The 17,859-nt window shown below is 39.0% G+C and overlaps 1 protein-coding gene across 4 annotated transcripts in view; it reads right to left on the reverse strand.

The window, feature by feature from the left end:
• Positions 1–17,859, reverse strand: part of ND-30 (NADH:ubiquinone oxidoreductase core subunit S3) — a 107,316-nt gene that overhangs the window by 63,565 nt on the left and 25,892 nt on the right. For all 4 annotated transcript variants that reach the window (XM_090408322.1, XM_090408324.1, XM_090408323.1 and 1 more), the window contains exon 2: positions 7,750–7,827. In XM_090408322.1, coding sequence (XP_090264448.1) covers positions 7,750–7,827 — 78 coding nt within the window. The remainder of the gene's footprint in view (positions 1–7,749; positions 7,828–17,859) is intronic.

Consider the following 17,859-nt stretch of genomic DNA (forward strand, 5'->3'; position numbering starts at 1 on the left):
TGCCTTATACCTTATCTTATCAACCACTTCCTTATCCTTACATGTTAGAGTACTTCTTATCATAGCAGCATTACAATGTGCAGCCTTTGCAACACTAGCAATATGCAACACTCCCAAATCTCAAATCTCATCCACTTCCTGCAGTACGGCATCATTGATATAGTACACAGCCCTATATTTCTGCACTCCAAAATGCAACACCTCACTTATTGATATTAAAACTACAACTCCACTCTTTTGTCTAAGTAAAAAGTCTATTCAAATCTTCCTGAAGGGAATTAACATCAGCAGAGTTATTTATAATTCTTCCCAATTTTGCATCATCTGAAGATCCCCAGTCAGTCCACATGATATATATCATTTACAAACAAGTTAAACAGCACGGGTCCAAGAACAAAACATTGGGGCATGCCACTGGTTACCCTCCCTCTTTGAGACACTGCTCCAATTAATGTACAAGTACTAGCAACCTCTCCAGTTGCTAGAGCTGGTATTAAGTAAGAGTGCTATTGCTTTAACTATGTTCTGCCACCATTTTCCTGATCTTCTCCCACTTCTTCCATGATATCGTTTAAACTTCATTCTCCTTTACTCACTTCTGTTGCTACACTAATTTCTGACATTCACATTTTATCACTTTTTGTCAGTATTTGCTATCTCATTTTCGATACTCCACACATCTAGTAGTCATTTTCAGCACTCTCTTCCTATTTTATTACTTATACTTGAATCATGTTAACTAATGCCATTTTGGCTGTAATTGAATGCACATTTTGTGTGCATTCAATTCATGCCATGTGACTGCATTAAGTTTGCAGAAATATATACAATAATAGGATTTATTAATACAACATGCTCACCAACTGCAGCAATTATTATAATTATTATTATTTACATTAGACCTTAAAAGAGACAAAAGAGATTATTATTATTATTTCGGGCAACTCCAAGGAGTTGACAGACTTATAGAAGGAGGTCCTAACATCATGTCAAGAACAACTATTCGACATTCACACAGTATCTATCATACCTCGCCTTGAAATCATTCACGGTCATAGCACCCACAACAGACTCTGGCAGCTTATTCCTCTCATTCACCACTCTCCAAGTAAAAAACCTAGCTCTAACACCCCTGCTAACCACATTCTTGCCCAGCTTCCATGTATGGCCCCTAGTCCTCCCACCACCAGTCCTATTCTCAAAAATATCTTCTGGATTAATCTTATACAAACAATTCAACGATTTGAATGTCTCAATCATATCACCCCTTTTCCACCTATCAAACAATTTTTGCAACCCACAAATCTTCAACCTGTTCTCATAAGGTTCATTCCACAGACCTGTTATCATCTTGGTCACTCGTCTCTGGATCCTCTCCACCTCTTCCCCATCAAGAAGAAACCCTGGCGCCCATATCTGGGCTCGTTATAGAGGAACAATAACTTGTTTGTCTTTGCTTGTTAAAGTATTTTTCAGCAACCAAGTGATTTGATGAGCTGATTTAGCCACTTTTGCAATGTGCCCCCTAAACTTCAACTCCCTATCCACCAACAATCCCTGGCCTCATCAATCTCCTGGAGTACGGTTCCACCAATGTGATATACTGCTGCTAATCTTTTCACTCCAAAATGCATAACCTTACACTATGCCACATTAAACTGAAATCCATTTTCCCTAGCCCAGTCCTCCAAACTATCCAAATCATCCTGTAAAATTTTGACATCCTGTGCACTCACAATTGCTCTACCTAACTTTGCATCATCAGCAAACAAGTGAACACTTCCTCTCAGATTCTTTCCTATATCATTGATGAACAAATTGAAAAGTAGTGGTCCTAGAACAGAGCCCTGCAGCACACCACTAGTCACAAGCCATCTCTTGGACTCCACTCCTGAATAAACCACTCTCTGGTATCTCTCCATCAACCACCCTCCTATCCAGCTCGCCAATCCAATATCCATCCCCATCTGCTCCAGTTTACTGATTAGAGTTCCATGTGGTATCCTGTCAAAGGTCTTGGCAAGGTACAGTAGAATCACTGTAAATCCATTACTCTTATCCAGTTAAACGTGAGCAAGTTACTGAGGCATGATCTACCCTTCACAAAACCATGTTGGCCCCCATACAGTATCCCATTTTCATCTATCCAATCCTGTATTCTTCTCTTGACTAATTTCTCCAAGACCTTGACAAAGATTCCTGATATGCTAATCAGTCGGTAATTTACAACAGCAGTCTTGGAACCTCCTTTATGCAGTGGAACTATTTTCCCCTCTTTCTGCCCCCTTGGGACTAACCCAGACCCAAGACTCAAATTAAACAAAATGGTCAAGGGTGCCGACAATTCTTTAGCCGCTTCACGTACGACACGAGCTGGTATACCATCCAATCCCACAGATGTATTGACATTGAGGTTTTGCAATAGACTATTCACCTCCACTTCATTCATCACAATTCCTGTATAATCTATTGGTTCATTCATTTCTGCAATGTCACCACCTGGAAGATATATTCTTGCAAAGTGCTCGCTCAGTAATTCAACTATATCAACTGATTCAGTTACCTCCCTACCATTGGCATTCTTTAAAATCATTCTGCCATATACATTTTTTCTTTTACTTGCAACATATCGAAAAAACTGTTTGGGATTCCCTTTAGCCTGCATGGCCAATGTTCTTTCATAATCCTGTTTTGCTTTTCTTACCACACTCGTTACCCTTCTGGCCTGAAATTTATACCGTTCATGTGCCTGCCGGTCACCTTTTTCCTTAAATTCCCTCATAGTTGTTTCTTTTTTTGCAGCTCAAGCTTAATATTGCTATTCATCCATTTAACCTCTACTTGATTTACTATTTGGACTCTAGATATACAGTCAGCCATTGCTTCATGCAAACACTTCTTAACCGCCTCCCATGCACTATCAACTTCTGGCCCTTGCAGTTGTACATGCGATGGCACTGAACCAATCAATCTCCCAAGCTTGTCATACTTGCCAGCCCGATAATTCCACATGTACCCTGTCTTAATTGTAAATTCCACTCCTTTAGCCACCTCCCAAGTGAAGACCCTATGATCACTCTCACCAATTGGTGGCAACGTGGTCATATTCGTTAGCCAAATTCTCAGATGCAATTACTAGGTCAAGCACTCTCTGACCCCTAGTATTTTCCATTACATGCTGTCGCAGATAGTTATCCCTTAATAACCGCATAAAATCCAATTCCTTCCTCCCATGTGTCCTCTCCTCCTTCCAATAAAGGTTACCATAGTTGAAATCTCCCATAATAATTACCCTCCTTCCACTCATTTCTTCTATTTGCTTATGCATACTATCGCCACCATCTATTCCATCACTTGGTCTACAGCAGCACTGAACTGTATATTTTGTTCTGCTAGTTTCAATCTCACACCAAATAGCCTCAAATGTGCTCTTTTCTCTATCCTGCAGTTCCACTTCTATTCTTCTTAGCTGTAGCTCATCAGCTATCATCAATAACACTCCTCCCCTCATTTTATTCTCCCTGTCACTCCTGAACACACCATACCCCACACATTCAATCCCACTAGCTGTGTCATCTTCTGTCAGCCATGTTTCACTAATTCCAATAACCTGTGGTCTGGAAGTGCTAAACAAGGCCAAAAATTCTTCCTTCTTGTTCCTAATACTTCTGGCATTTGTATACATGAATTGCAGAAGCCAATTTGTCCCATCCCTATTTTGATGCCTTATACTAACTATCCAATTATGATTCGTGGTCTTTCCTACTCGCTTGGGCATATTACACACATTCATATACTCAACTGTCTCCCTAAAATCTGCATATATACTCTCCCCCCCCCCTTAATAACTCTAGTTTCTCTGATTCTGCACATTCACTTCCACTACATTCAACAACACCTTTTCAAGTCTCTGTACACCAAATCCATTCAAATGTAAACCGTCCATTTTATATAAATCCTTTCGCCCATCGAACTCATTCCACACATCCACAAATTCCACAACACTCAAACATAATTCACGCATAAAGTCATTAGCAATTATGGCCATCCTTCTATACTCTTCACTGTCATACCGCAGCAATAGACTCACCATCCTAACTCTCCCACTCTTCTCTTTTGCTACCTCAAGCAATTCCTTCACATCCTCACTCATAGCCTTTTTGTTTCCTTTCAAATCATTTGTACCTGCTACCACTATCAATTCTTTCACCCGCTGCTTTTGCATTCTAATTGACTCGCTTACATTCTTAACGTTCGCACTGGGGTGGTACGATTTTTGACACACCACTTACTAAGGAATCTCCATACAATACACGCTCCTTTATTTTGTTTACACTCACTATCATACCCTTATTTTTTTTATCATACTTTTGCCGATTATTAGTCAGCACGCTTGGTAAACATTTTTGCCAACGCTCCAGCTGCCGATTTGCCCTATGTATCGCTTCGCATAATAAAGCAATCTCACTCATTGTGTCAGTGTCATCATTTTTATTCTCTGATGATTCATTCAATCGTTCTGTATGTTTACCTTCATTCTCACTTTCAACGCCACTCTCACAGCTATCAGGTACTACTTCGCAAATATCACCATTCATACCTCGACTATCACTGTTATCTAGATTCTCACTTTCATCAACGATATCACTCACACAACCTGAAGCACTCTTGAAATCCTCACATTCTTTACACTTTTTGCACACATTCACTCCACTATCGTTGTTTAACCAGACTCTAACCGCTCTCCTCAATGCATACATTTCGCAAACGGTACACTGAATCAAATCCTTTAAGTTAAGATTTTTAGACAAATATGGCGACCTGGATGCCATCTTTGTATTCCTCTTTATGGGAGCCATGTGCACAGATAATCATCCAGACTCGCTAAAATACTAAAAGTAAACAATACTATGTAAATACTATGCAAATTCATCAATTTTTAATCAAAATATCACTTATCTGTTCAGGAGCTATCCACAAACAGGACATACCATATAGCCCTCTAGTGGCTATCAATATCACGAGTTCCTCAACATCACATACAAAGCTCATGGATCCAAGCCAACCCCCCTGTCCAATGCATTTGTTACCTTGTTATAACAGGTATATACACTGCTAAACATGATCTCTAACAAACCTATACTAAACATCATTTTCCCAACCCAATTCTCGATCCTAACTCTCACTCCACAATTTCAGACAAACAGTTCAAGCCTCAGTCTTTATCACCTGCTTTGTGAAGTGGAACAATTTTATCCTCTTGACACTCCTTTAAGACTAATCTTGTGGTAAAACTCGTGTTAAACGGTGTATCAACACTACCGTTACCTCACTGAAACATTCTCTTAAGCCATGTCATCAAGTCCTACCACCTTATTAACATCAAGTTTACTTGATTCCTCATAGAACGTCTGCTCATTCACCATTCAGCCCTCCTCCACTATATGATATAAATCCAACCTCCTCACAATATGACACTTATGAGGATGAAATACACTGATGAATTGCTTATTAAATACCTTGACTATATCCTCTACAGTGGTTAACAACCCACCATTTTCATTTGCTAATACCCTCCCTAAATCACTCTTTCTTCTACTTGCTGTATGTTAGAAAAATTCTCTTGGATTTTTCTAGACCTGAGTGCCAAGCTGCCACATTTACCAAATCACCTTCCTAGCTTGGTCTTCATTAGTTCTCATGGAAGTGATTATTACCATTTACTATATGCTGCTACCAGAATGCATGTATAATCTCTATATTCATTCATTTTACACTTACCTTATTTAACATCCTGACCTTCAGAATACATTAAGATGCTGCTCTGTTAAATAGCTTTTGAGTGGTGCACAAGCAGTCTCCTTTATGCATAATTCCTCATTCATGCTTATCTCCAAGCTATGCATTTAAACAAAATAGTCTTATCTTTTTGAAGTTCTGCAGACATAACATTCTTACATAAGTCTTCTCAACAGTAAATTGTGTTGGGCTATCATAGTATCTGGTGCACCTTGAACACAAACAAGGGTGGTCTGAAAAGTTATTATTATTATTCTTGACGCCTCCAAGGAGTCCGAAGACTCATCGCGGGAGGACACCCAATGTACAACTCTCTGTCTTCGCCACTACTACCAATCAACTACATCAGCAGCATTCACCACCACAAGTATTTTTTGTCTGTAAATTGCATGTGTTCTGAAGGGCTGATTTGTCAGTATGTGGGATGAAAAACCCGAGTTTCCAGGAGAAAAAACCCTGCTACCTCCGTATGAGATCGGCTAACTCACCTTCAGTTGAAAAAATCCATATAAAGATTCCTCCCGTCACTACGAAAATCAAACTCAGGCCTTTCCCAATCAAAGGGTGCAATGTACCGTCGTTCTTGCAATTGCACTACGGAGGTGCTTAGTAAAAATTCTCGGCCTAACAATGAAAAAAGGAATTTATAATTTCAAAATTATTTTTATTTTACAACATAATCTCCCTTAAGACTAATACATTTCTTCCAGCGATGCTCCTGTGCCATTATCCCGTCCCTGTAGTGGTTCTCAGTAAGATCTGCAAAATACTCCTCTACAGCTACAATCACCTCTTGATTTGAAGAAAAACGCTGACCAGCAAGGAAGAGTTATAGTTTGGGGAAGAGATAGAAGTCAGAGGGAGCCAAATCTGGGGAATAGGGGGTGGATGTTCCAACAATTCATAGTGCAGATCCCTTAATTTTTCCATTGCCAAAACACCTTTGTGGGCAGGTGCATTGTCCTGATGAACGATGACTTTTTTCTTCTGCAAACCTGGTCTTTTCTCACGGATTTTTTTCATCTAGTCTGGTTAAAAGATTGGAATAATATTCCACGGTTATTGTTTTACCCTTTTCAAGATAATTAATAAACAAAATGCTTTTAGCATCCCCAAAACAACGATGTCATGACCTTTCCTGCTAATGGAACCAACTTTTCTTCTTTGGCACTGAACAACTGGCTTCTATCCACTGTTTTGACTGCTGTTTGGATTCTGGTATGTAATGGTAAATCCATGTCTCATCCTCAGTAATAAATCGGCACACAAAATCAGTTTTATTCTTGTTCTAACGCATGAAAATCTCTGAACAGTGCTACAAGCACTGTTCAGAGATTTTCATGCGATGTCGTTTTTGATCTGCTGTGAGCAAGTGCGGCAACCATCTTGCACGAAGCTTTTTCATTTGCAATTCTTCATGCAAAATATATCCTACACGTTCTTTTGAAATGTCTATAGTCTCAGCAATTTCATGCACTTTGACTTGCCAGTCATCCAATACCATATCGTGTACTTGATCAATGATTTCTGGTGTTGTTACACTTTTTGGAGTCCTTCACGTGGATCATCCTCAAGGCTAGTATGGCCATGTTTAAACTCGGCAGCCCATTTCTTAATTGTCAGAAACGAAGGAGAAGAGTGCCCATAAACTTTTATGAACTTCGAATGAATTTCTTTTGGCGTTAAACCTTCTTTTATAAAGAATTTCATAGCTGCATGATATTCAATTTTATCCATTTCAAGGGATACTGACAATACTTTTGCTTCAGACAGCTGTATAAAACAAACTACTTGATAGAATGACTTGCAATTTCAAATGGATGTTTATGACAGATGTACCAACTTAGAAAAAAAAAAAAAACTTGCTGATAGTGTTGCCATCAACTTTTCAGACCACTGTCATAGATAATAAAAGTTACATAAAAGAATTTCTTTTTACTCTAATATTACCTCTTGTTTCTTGTGAACTAGCTGCTGCTTGAGTACTCTCTGAACACTTTGTAAGAAGTGGTAAATACCGAGTCAGTGCTGTAAAGAAAAATAATATTGAATGATATAATCACGTAATCACAAGAAAGATATTTATTTAACCAAATATTTCGGTCTGGAAATAGCAGACCATCTTCAGTGGTATTACAAGAACAGTTTAAAAAAATATAAGCTAGAATACTAACAATAGATCATTAAAATTAGAACATGCCGCGTGATGTTATATCACTAAGTATGAAACGGAATATTTTGAAGTAGAAGCATGATTGAATTTGCTATTTAAAAAAAAAAAAATTAAATTAAAAAAAAATTAATTCATTAATTAATGAGTAATCTTGATTAGACTTTCCCAGATTTTTGATATAGATAAACAGCCATTACGATTCAGGTTGGGGCAATGGAGCAAGGCCTTCACACTTTCCTTGAACAAACGTTCGAACCTATAACAGGATCTATGTAAGAGGTGAGTCCTGGACCAAAAGATGCTGTGGTCAGTTTCAATCCCGTGTTGAGCCAATCCAGACTTTTCAGGTTTGTTGTGAAGAATGGAGGATTTGTGTTCTTGGATTCTTTTTTCAAGAGAACGTCCAGTCTGTCCAAAATAAGAGAGATGACAGTTGCATGGAATTTGATAAACTCCAGGAAGAGATAAAGTTGGGCGTTTATCTTTAGGAGAAGGAAAATGAGAAGACAATTTGTTAATAGGTGAATATGTAGTTGTTAAATCATTAATTAATCAATTTTTTTTTTTTTTTAAATAGCAAATTCAATCATGCTTCTACTTCAAAATATTCCGTTAGTGATGTAACTTCACGCGGCGTATTCTTATTTTAACGATCTATTGTTAAAATAAGAATACGCTTGTATTTTAAAATTAAAATACAAGCTAGTATTCTAGCTTGTATTTTTTAAACTGTTCTTGTAATACCACTGAAGATGATCTGCTATTTCCAGACCAAAATATTTGGTTAAATAAATATCTTTCTTGTGATTACGTGATTATATCATTCAGTCTTATGTCACAAGTATTCTTGAAACAACAAAGAAAAATAATATGTAATGAAAAGAAACCTTTTTAATTAGTCCTGTTAATAATTATTAATAACAGTGATTATAATCACTGTTAATGTGAACAAAGTTCTAAAAAATTTCCATAGCATTACCTTTCACTCCACATTCTGTTCAACTGAAGTTTTGTTAAATTCTAATGTGTCTCAATTGCCTGTCAAGTCAAACAACTTAGCTTGACAGAAACCTAATTAATATTTTGATAAGGTGGTTAATCAGCATAATCTGTTATGTCTGGAACCATAGTGTGCTTGTTTTGCAAAGATCAAAAAAAAAAAAAAAATCCTGAGTTTCTAGGAGGAAAAAATTAGTCTATTTCAGCAGAAAATTTATAAAAGGTTCTTTTCATCCTATAACCAGATTTTTCAACTGAAAGGGCACTATAAGTAAATTGAAATGATTTCTATTAACAGAACAAATTATTCTGTTAGCAAGAATTTCTGGTGATAATGTTGCATATACAGTATAGGATTTTGAACAAGAATTTTTATTGCTTAAAAATTGTAACCAGATTAATATTAAAACAAATATTTTACTTGAAATATTTTAAAGCTGCATGAAACAAGAGAGAGAGAGAGAGAGCACACAGAAGTTAATTAAAACAGCATACATAGAGGTTACAACATAACCGCTAACCACTCGGCCAGCCAGCCTGGCTGGCCGAGTGATTAGCGTATCTGCTCTCCAGCCTAAAGGCTGCGGGTTCGAATCCCGCCGTGGGCATGGATGTTTGTGATTGTGTTTGGAAATATTAGTGGTGGTCGGCAGTAGATGGCTTTGGTGTAGTTGTGGTCAGTTGGTGGATTGAGTGGCAGAGCAGGTGCCCTCCCTCGATGAGTCTTTGGACTCCCTGGAGGTGTCAAACAATAATAATAATGTACAACCACTGCATAACCCTGAGAGAAAGTAAATGATAATGTCACTACAATTAAACTAAACCCCTCTCGCAAAAACTAATTTCAACAAAAATGAAAAATTAACAAAATATATAAAACATTCCTATTCTTCATAGAAACCCAAAAGATGGCACATGTGACTCTAAGAGATTGGACATTGCTTTCAGCAACTCCAAATATCGTGTCCTTTGACACAAATTTCAACATTGCTTCCACTGTGGTGATCCAAACACTTCGGTAAGTCACAGAAATTATTCTCAATGGTATTTAAAGGCCTCCGTTCTCCATTCCATCCGAAATTCCTGCCCACCAAGGTTTAACAAAAGGTGTATCAAAGGAATTGGAGAGAAAATTAGCATCCTGCACATGGCTTGCAACAAAAGTCCGAACTTTGCACTCAGCCTATGCTGAAGTGTAGTAAATGTAAACAAACAACCTTCAATAAATTGAACTAAGTACACAAAGACCAATAGCAAAAAAACTCTTCTCCTGTTCAAATGGAAGTTATATGTTCACTGCAAAGAGACCTACCAGTTAATCAATGATTACCAGTATGGATCCTCACTCTCTCTAGATCCATGGCTGATCTGTAAGCTTACATCACCAGAGCATTTTTTTTTTTTATATTGATTCCATACATGAGAGGTCAAAGGACCTACAAGCACATCAGTGTGTGTGTAGAGTGCAGATAAAAACTGAGATGGAAAATTTGATTTTTTTTTTTTTGAAACATTGCAGATTGTATCTATTTGGAAATACTTTTTACTGTAGGCTATTCCAGAACATGGGGGGGGGGATAGGGAGTAGATGGAATACAAGCAGAAGAATAGAAGCAGGTTTGGTATGTTTGCAGTTGCATAGTAAAGGAATGCTGGGAAGTCGCTCTTTTATTAACAGGTGCAACAGAAAGTGGAGGAATGATGGTTGCCAATGGAGCAGCAACTATGGAAGAACCTATAGAATAGACATAGTGCTGAAACACTTCACCTGGGGGACAGATGGAAGTGTCTGTACGAGAGGGATCATCTATGAGCTAATTGCTTGCCTCTGGATGGAGTCAAGGATTTTAAAGGATGTTTTAGGTGCACCACCCCAAACATGCAAGCAGCATTCTAAACATGAGTGGATTTGGGATTTATACAGAGTTAAGAGTTTGTTGGGTGCAAAATAGGCTATTGAACAAAAGAAAATGCCAAGTTTCTTGGATGCTGGAAAAGCTATTGATGTGATGTGCTTATGCCAGGAAAGACTGGAGGTAAACATTAGTCCAAGCAAGGAGATTTGATCTTGTCTGGTGATTTATGTATTACCAAGGGTAAAGATAGATGAGATATGATCTCTTTTACACAAGAAAAGGCAAGACTGTTTTGGTGGTATTGAACATGACAAGGTTGTCATTTGTCTCATTGAAGGATAGCATGGATATCAATGCTTAAGGCACTAATTGTAGATGATCTTTTAGCCTGGGATGTCAGAGTACTGCATGCTTTGTTAAATGAGTAGGATGAGTAGAGAGTGCAAAGAGAGTCTGCAAAGCTGTACATAGGATTGGTAGTTATTGTGAATAGGTCATTTATGTACAGGAGAAAGAGAGTAGGTGATAGGAAAAGAACCTCGAGGCACTCCAAAATTGGTGGTGAAGCTTGAAAAGGGTGGGGGGGGGTGGCATCTACCACTATTTGCAGAGAATGACCAGAGAGAAAGCTGGCCACCCAATTATAGACGGTGGAAGGGAGAACAAAGGATTACAATTTATTTAGTGGGCCTCGATGCCACCCACACAGTAAAAAGTTTTGAAAATATTGAGGATGACAGCACAAGTTTCTCCAAACCTTTCCATGGTATGTGTCCAGAGGTGGGTGATATACACTACAAGATAAGATGTAGATCTTGAATGGCAGAATCTGTATTGGTGGTCGCTAATTAACTGGTATGTCTATAAGTAGTGGAGGTATTGCCTACTGATGATTTCCTCCATTATTTTGGAGAGGACAGAAGTTAGTAGTTTGAAGGTAGACTTTCATCACCCTATTTAGGAACAGGATGGATATGAGCTTGCTTCCATGTATTGGGATAAGTACCAGATATGTGTAATAAATTGTAGAGACAACACAGGATGGGTATTAGTTCTGGAGCACAATATTTGAGAACAATTGGAGAGATGCCATCAGGAACAGAAGACTTTAGTATGCAAGTTATTGCATAGTTTCCTGATGTATGTTTGTCAGAAAATTATAGGAAGCATACGGTGCTTGGAGGAGGTGATTTAACCTTGGTCATCTATGCAGGAGTTCGAGGAAAAGAGTGATGCCAGGAGGTCAGCTTTATCTTTACATTTTCAGTTGAACCAGGGCTTGCAAAGTGGATAGAGATTATGGATTGAATGGGGGATGAAGGTGTTTCATATATCAGTGAGATTATTTCTGTGACTCATTTGCAGCAGGTGTTAGGGTCAGGTGAGTGGAAGTAATACTTAGACCAAGAAAAGGAGGAGTAGAAATTCTGGAGGTCATCCCAGTTGGCTCCTTTGTAGTGCCAGAGGATGTGAGATAGGGAGTGGTTGGAGGAGGGAGTTCTGTGAGAGAGACTTGTGTAAGATTGTGGTCTCAGTTGCCAAGAGGAAAGGTGATCTCTACTGTGTATCTGGAAGGAGAACTGGTCAAAAAGAGATCCAGACTATTTAAGAGGTGAAGAGCATTATCAGGAATTCAAGTGAGTACATGTACGATCTGTGTTAGGTCATTACTTATAGAAAAAAATTTTGCTTCTCATCTTGCTAGGTCAGGGGAACCAGATGGAATTGTGGATGTTGAGCCACCTAGGAAGATGACCTCATTATCTGGATTGCAGGTGATCGTGTTTTATGGAAAGGAATGTGAAGATATCTGAGTGGTTATCAGTGTTGGAGAGACCAATAAATGCAACAATTAATGTCAGTAAATACCAGCCTGGTTGGCCAAGTGGTTAGTGTATCCACTCTCCAATCAAAAGGCTGCGAGTTCAAATCCCGCCACGGGCATGGATGTTTGTGATTGCCTGTGAAAAATACTAGTGGTGGCGGTTGGCGGTAGATGCCATTGGTATAGTTGCAGTTCACTGTAGTTGGTGGATTGAGTGGTGGAGATGGAAAGTAGAGTAGGTGCCCTCCCTCGATGAGTCCTTGGACTCCCTGGAGGTGTCACGTAACAATAATCATCATAATAATGATAATATAAATGGGGCAGGGAAACCGAGTTGGAAATGGTCAAAAGCAGGGAATTCTAAATTGGCATAAATCTGACATGGCCTGCCATTTTTTGGCAGGTTATGTCAGATTTCACCACTCTTGTGGTGAAAAGAACGATGAACTGTCTAATTTAGGCATTGCAAGTGGACAGCAGTAGATGTAGTCGCAATCTGGGTTTCTGTCAAGAATAAGATGCCTGGTCTGGAAGACTGCAAGTGGTGGTGAATATCATTTATTTTTATGTTAATGACACACGTTAGCAAAACGGATGTGAACGAGGTTTTAGTGAAGAGATTCTGGCATGGTTTGTATGTCGTGACTGGTTGTGATGAGACTTTTTTTTTTTGATGGAATTAATTTAGGAGAGAGATTTGCTTTTGTCACTGCTATTATTTTTGAGAGTCTTCATAAGTTTGATTAAAAAAAAGGATATAGTGGAGACATGCAGTGAGAGAATACTCTTGGACATGATATCCACATAAAGAGAAATCAGTCTCCATGCCATGATGTGGCATAGACAGTGCCCCCTACATACCACTACTCAGACTCCCTCTCCAGGTACAATCTGGCAAAGTTTGTAAGAGCAGGATTATGCACCAGTTGATCAGTGAATAATTGGTGCATCATTGCCTCCCGATGTTACTGATAGGTTTGGGTGCATGTGCTAACTGATGGCTGGCCTGCAGCATCATTTTAATTTATGTATCCTCAAAATTGGGAAGGTTATGGGTCTCTAAGTATGTTTGTCATGACAAACATACGTGGAGAAGTGGAAGGGGGGGGGGGGGAACTGGAATCCTTGCTCTGGAGACCAAATATGGCATTTGCCACTTCAGGACTCTAATAAGACTTCCAAGCAGTGGTATTTCACTGGGCAATGAAGAACATCCTCTGCCTATTATCTAGTAGGCATTCCTCTGACTAGGAAAGTATCCCTTTGTAGTAGGACATGTACTGTAGAAACGTCTAGAGAAACTATTGACATTTCCAAGCATTTGACCATGTCTGGCAATGAGAACTGCTCAGTAAATCGCCTTTCTTTGGTCTACCTGCCACTTTCTGTAATTGGGCAACCTTTCTTTCTAACCATTTGCTGTGTCATGGTGGATGGCTCCTATCTTTGAGCTCTTTTACCAATGTAAGAGTACCTAAAGAACCTATCTTCCATGCAGTGCTCAAGACATCTCACAAGCTCACCTGCAACCAGTAGCTGCTAAACCACTGATATCCCTGCCAGTGCAGTGGGGTGAGGATAACCAGGTTATCCTCGATGCTATAAAAATACAGTTTTGCCTTTTTTTTCTCACAAAAATTATCTCAGCTAACCTATTCTTACTAAATAACATAAAAATCACCAGACAGGATGAGATCCCACTCTTCAAACAATTACTTTCATCTTCTATAGGCATAAACATGTCATACCAGTAACTTCCTTGGCTGCTAAAATCTAGGTTTTTTTTTCTGCTCAAGACTCTACTTTTTACTTATCCAGCTATTACTAACTGTACAAAAAATCCAAAATCTGCTCATCCATAAAATACTGTTCACATGTTTGGGATGTTGCACCCAAAACATTCCTAAAAATTCTTGATGCTGTCCAAAGGAAAGCAATTCAGCCAATGACTGATCCCCTTCCTCACTGAATTCAGATCAACTGCACATCCTCGAATCACCCTTCTTGGGGACTTCAATGTCCATAACTCAGATTGGCACCCCCCTTCTCCAGTTTCACCAATTAAGCAGGCTCAAAATGTCTCTACCAAACCAACCTACCCTTTACATATGCTCTCTTTATCCTCTCTAAACTAAATCAACCACTCTGACCTCTTCAACTATCTCTCTGTAAACAGTGAGGACATCCTTCTTGGGGATTTCAATGTCCACAACTCAGATTGGTTCCCCTTCTCCAGTTTCACCGATCAAGCAGACAGGGATGCTGAGGTGTTTGCAATCAGCAATGACCTATCTCAGATCATCGATCTTACTACCAGAATAGCTGACAATCCCCTCCTATTTGCAAACCTACTTGACCTCTTCCTAACAAGCTCCCCTTCCAGGTATACTGTGGTTGTTGATTCTCCTCTTGGTAACTCAGACCTACAACCTTCACCCACCAGTTTAGTCTCATTCCTTTGGCACAATAAGGGTGCCAACTGGGAGGAAAACTGCAACTTTTATTCCCCCTCTCCACAATCCAACTACTGCTTCAGTTCTCCTGATCCAAACAATTGCTCAGACTGAATAACAGAAATCATTCTCACAAGAATGAAGGCTTTCATCCCCTATTCCAGTTCAAATTCTCAGCCATCATCCAAGCCTTGGTTCTCAAAAAAAGTGTGCCAATGCTGTAAAGGAAAAAAAAAAAAAAACCTCTGCTGACCACAAATGGCTCAAGACCAAAATTCCAGGTGCCCACTCTGCAGATCACAACCATTGTAAAAGAATCATCACCAAATCAGACTTTGAAAGGCTGAAAATTCACCTCCTGCCCACCCAAGTTTTTGCCACTCTCACAACCAGATGTGTTGTAATAGGTTTCACGGTAATAATAAGAACACAGATGGTTAAGAAAATAACTATTTATTAACTTAAAAGCTAATATTCCGCTGGTATTATATCCAGCATCTTCAGAGCACACAACACAAAGTTTGTTACAAAGGCAAGACAACCACAATCCAGCGTAACAGTGGGGCTAGTAAAAGTGATTGCAGTGTGCAACACAAGACTAAAGTCCTAACATGGCGCCATCTAGGTTAAAAAAAAAAAAAAAAAAAAAAAAAAAAAAAATTCAAAGTTTTGAAATAGTAGTCCAAATGATAGTCTTAAAAAGTTTGAAAAGTATAAATTAAAAAATAAAAGTAATAACTATTAATTTGGTCTTAGGATGACTGTCTCCCAAATCTTTGGTAGATTTATACAGCCATACTTGATAAGGTTTGGAGTATGTTTTAAGGCTTCTGTTGATTCCAGGAATAACCTCTCTGACTTGTAGAAGCTTCTGTGCATTACTTTTGTTTCTTTCCAATTGATCCTGTGTGCAGGGGTATCCAAAGCATGGTCTGCCAGACCCGACTTACCATAGCGAAAGTGTCGGATATATTTTTTGTGTTCACTGAGGCGGATGTCCACATTTCTTCCTGTCTGTCCGTAGTAGGCTTGATGGCAAGAACAGGGCACTTCATAGACACCTGGATGTGATAAAGGAGTGCATTTGTCCTTAGGTGAACGGATGAGAGTTGCTAATTTTATACAAGGTTTAAATACTGTGCGTAGTTGGTGTTTGTTAAGCACTCTAGATATCTTTTCAGATGTGCCTTTAATGTATGGGATGGTAATGGTTTTGTTGTAGTCTTCTGTGGTAGATGGAGGGGATTTATGGGTAGCATTTAGTATGTTATCTATTTTACAGGGATTATAACCATTGATTAAGAAGGTTTGACGTAGGTGAGAAAGTTCAGCAATGAGAGCAATGTCATTGGAACAGATTGCTCTAGCTCTATGGGTTAGTGTTTTTAAGATACCATATTGTTGAGAAGGGTCATGGTGTGATTGTTTGTGTAAGTATCTCCCTGTATGTGTGGGTTTTCCGTAAACCGAAAATGATAAGGAACCTTCTGGAAGACGTGTGATCAGTGTGTCCAAGAAGGGCAGGCAGTCATTGGCTTCTAGTTCCATTGTAAAGTGGATTTTAGGGTGCTGGCTATTTAGATGCACTAAAAATGTATTCGATGTGTCTGGGCCATGTGGCCAAATAGCAAACACATTGTCAACATAGAAGCCTATCCACGTGTCACAACCAGATGGTACTGTAGTTACCTCACCTAAAGACAAAGCCAACTTACTAGCATCTCTTCAAATTCCTGCACTAATGACCTGGGTAAAGTTCCCTCCACACTAAGAATGGCTCCCTTCATGTCACCCATAGTCTTCCAACAAAAAGAAATCCAAGAATCCTCAGTTCCCTTCATGTCACTCATAGTCTTCCAACAAAAAGAAATCCAAGAATCCTCAATAACCCAAACACAAACAAGACATCTGGTCTTGATAGTATCCCACTATTGTGTTAAAAAAATCCCAGAATTAACACCTATCCTGTATCACCTCTTCAATCTATCCTATTCAATTGGTATCTACCCTACATAGAAGCAGGTCCACATCCAGCCTATCGCAAAGAAATGATAAAAGTCATCCAACGAACTACTGTCCAATTGCTCTCCCTTCTGTTCTCTCTAAAATTATGAAGAAGGTTGTCAAAACCAGCTCCTGAATCACCCAGAGTCATACCAACTAATCAGTGACCAGCAGTATGGATTTCCCCACTTGCAACTACAGATGATCATCTTGATTTCAATACCCACCTATAGACTCAAGCCACGGAGAAATTTGGAAACTCACATGATTGCTCTCAACATTTCAAAGGCATTTGATCAAGTTTGGCACAGGGGCCTACTTAAATTGCCATCCTATGGTCTGGCTTCTTTATTCTACAACTGGATCGCCAAACTTCTCACTGGTCGCTCACTACATGTCATGGTGGATTTTCTACTCTCCTCAGATTTCCCCACCAATGCAGGAGTACTCTAGGGTTCTGTTCTTTCATCCACTCTCTTCCATATAAATGACCTGCTCTCTCAGACTCACAATCCTATCCATAGTTTTGATGACAGTATACTCAATTCCTCCTTTTCATTCAGGAAACCTGGTAGTGCTCAAGTAATAGAATCCTCAAGATCTTCCATGACTTTTCAACTATAGCTTCCGCAGCCATCAAAAACCTTGGTGTACTTTTTTTGTACAAGACACTACTTCACACCTTCACAGCTGCAAACTCTATACAAAGGCCAAATCTGCCTAGTCATGGAATATTGCTCCCATATTTGG

Source organism: Typopeltis vanoorti, chromosome 18 (genome assembly GCF_054136105.1).
Source record: "Typopeltis vanoorti isolate ZY-2024b chromosome 18, IOZ_Tvanoo_1.0, whole genome shotgun sequence".
NCBI classification, from domain to species: domain Eukaryota; kingdom Metazoa; phylum Arthropoda; class Arachnida; order Uropygi; family Thelyphonidae; genus Typopeltis; species Typopeltis vanoorti.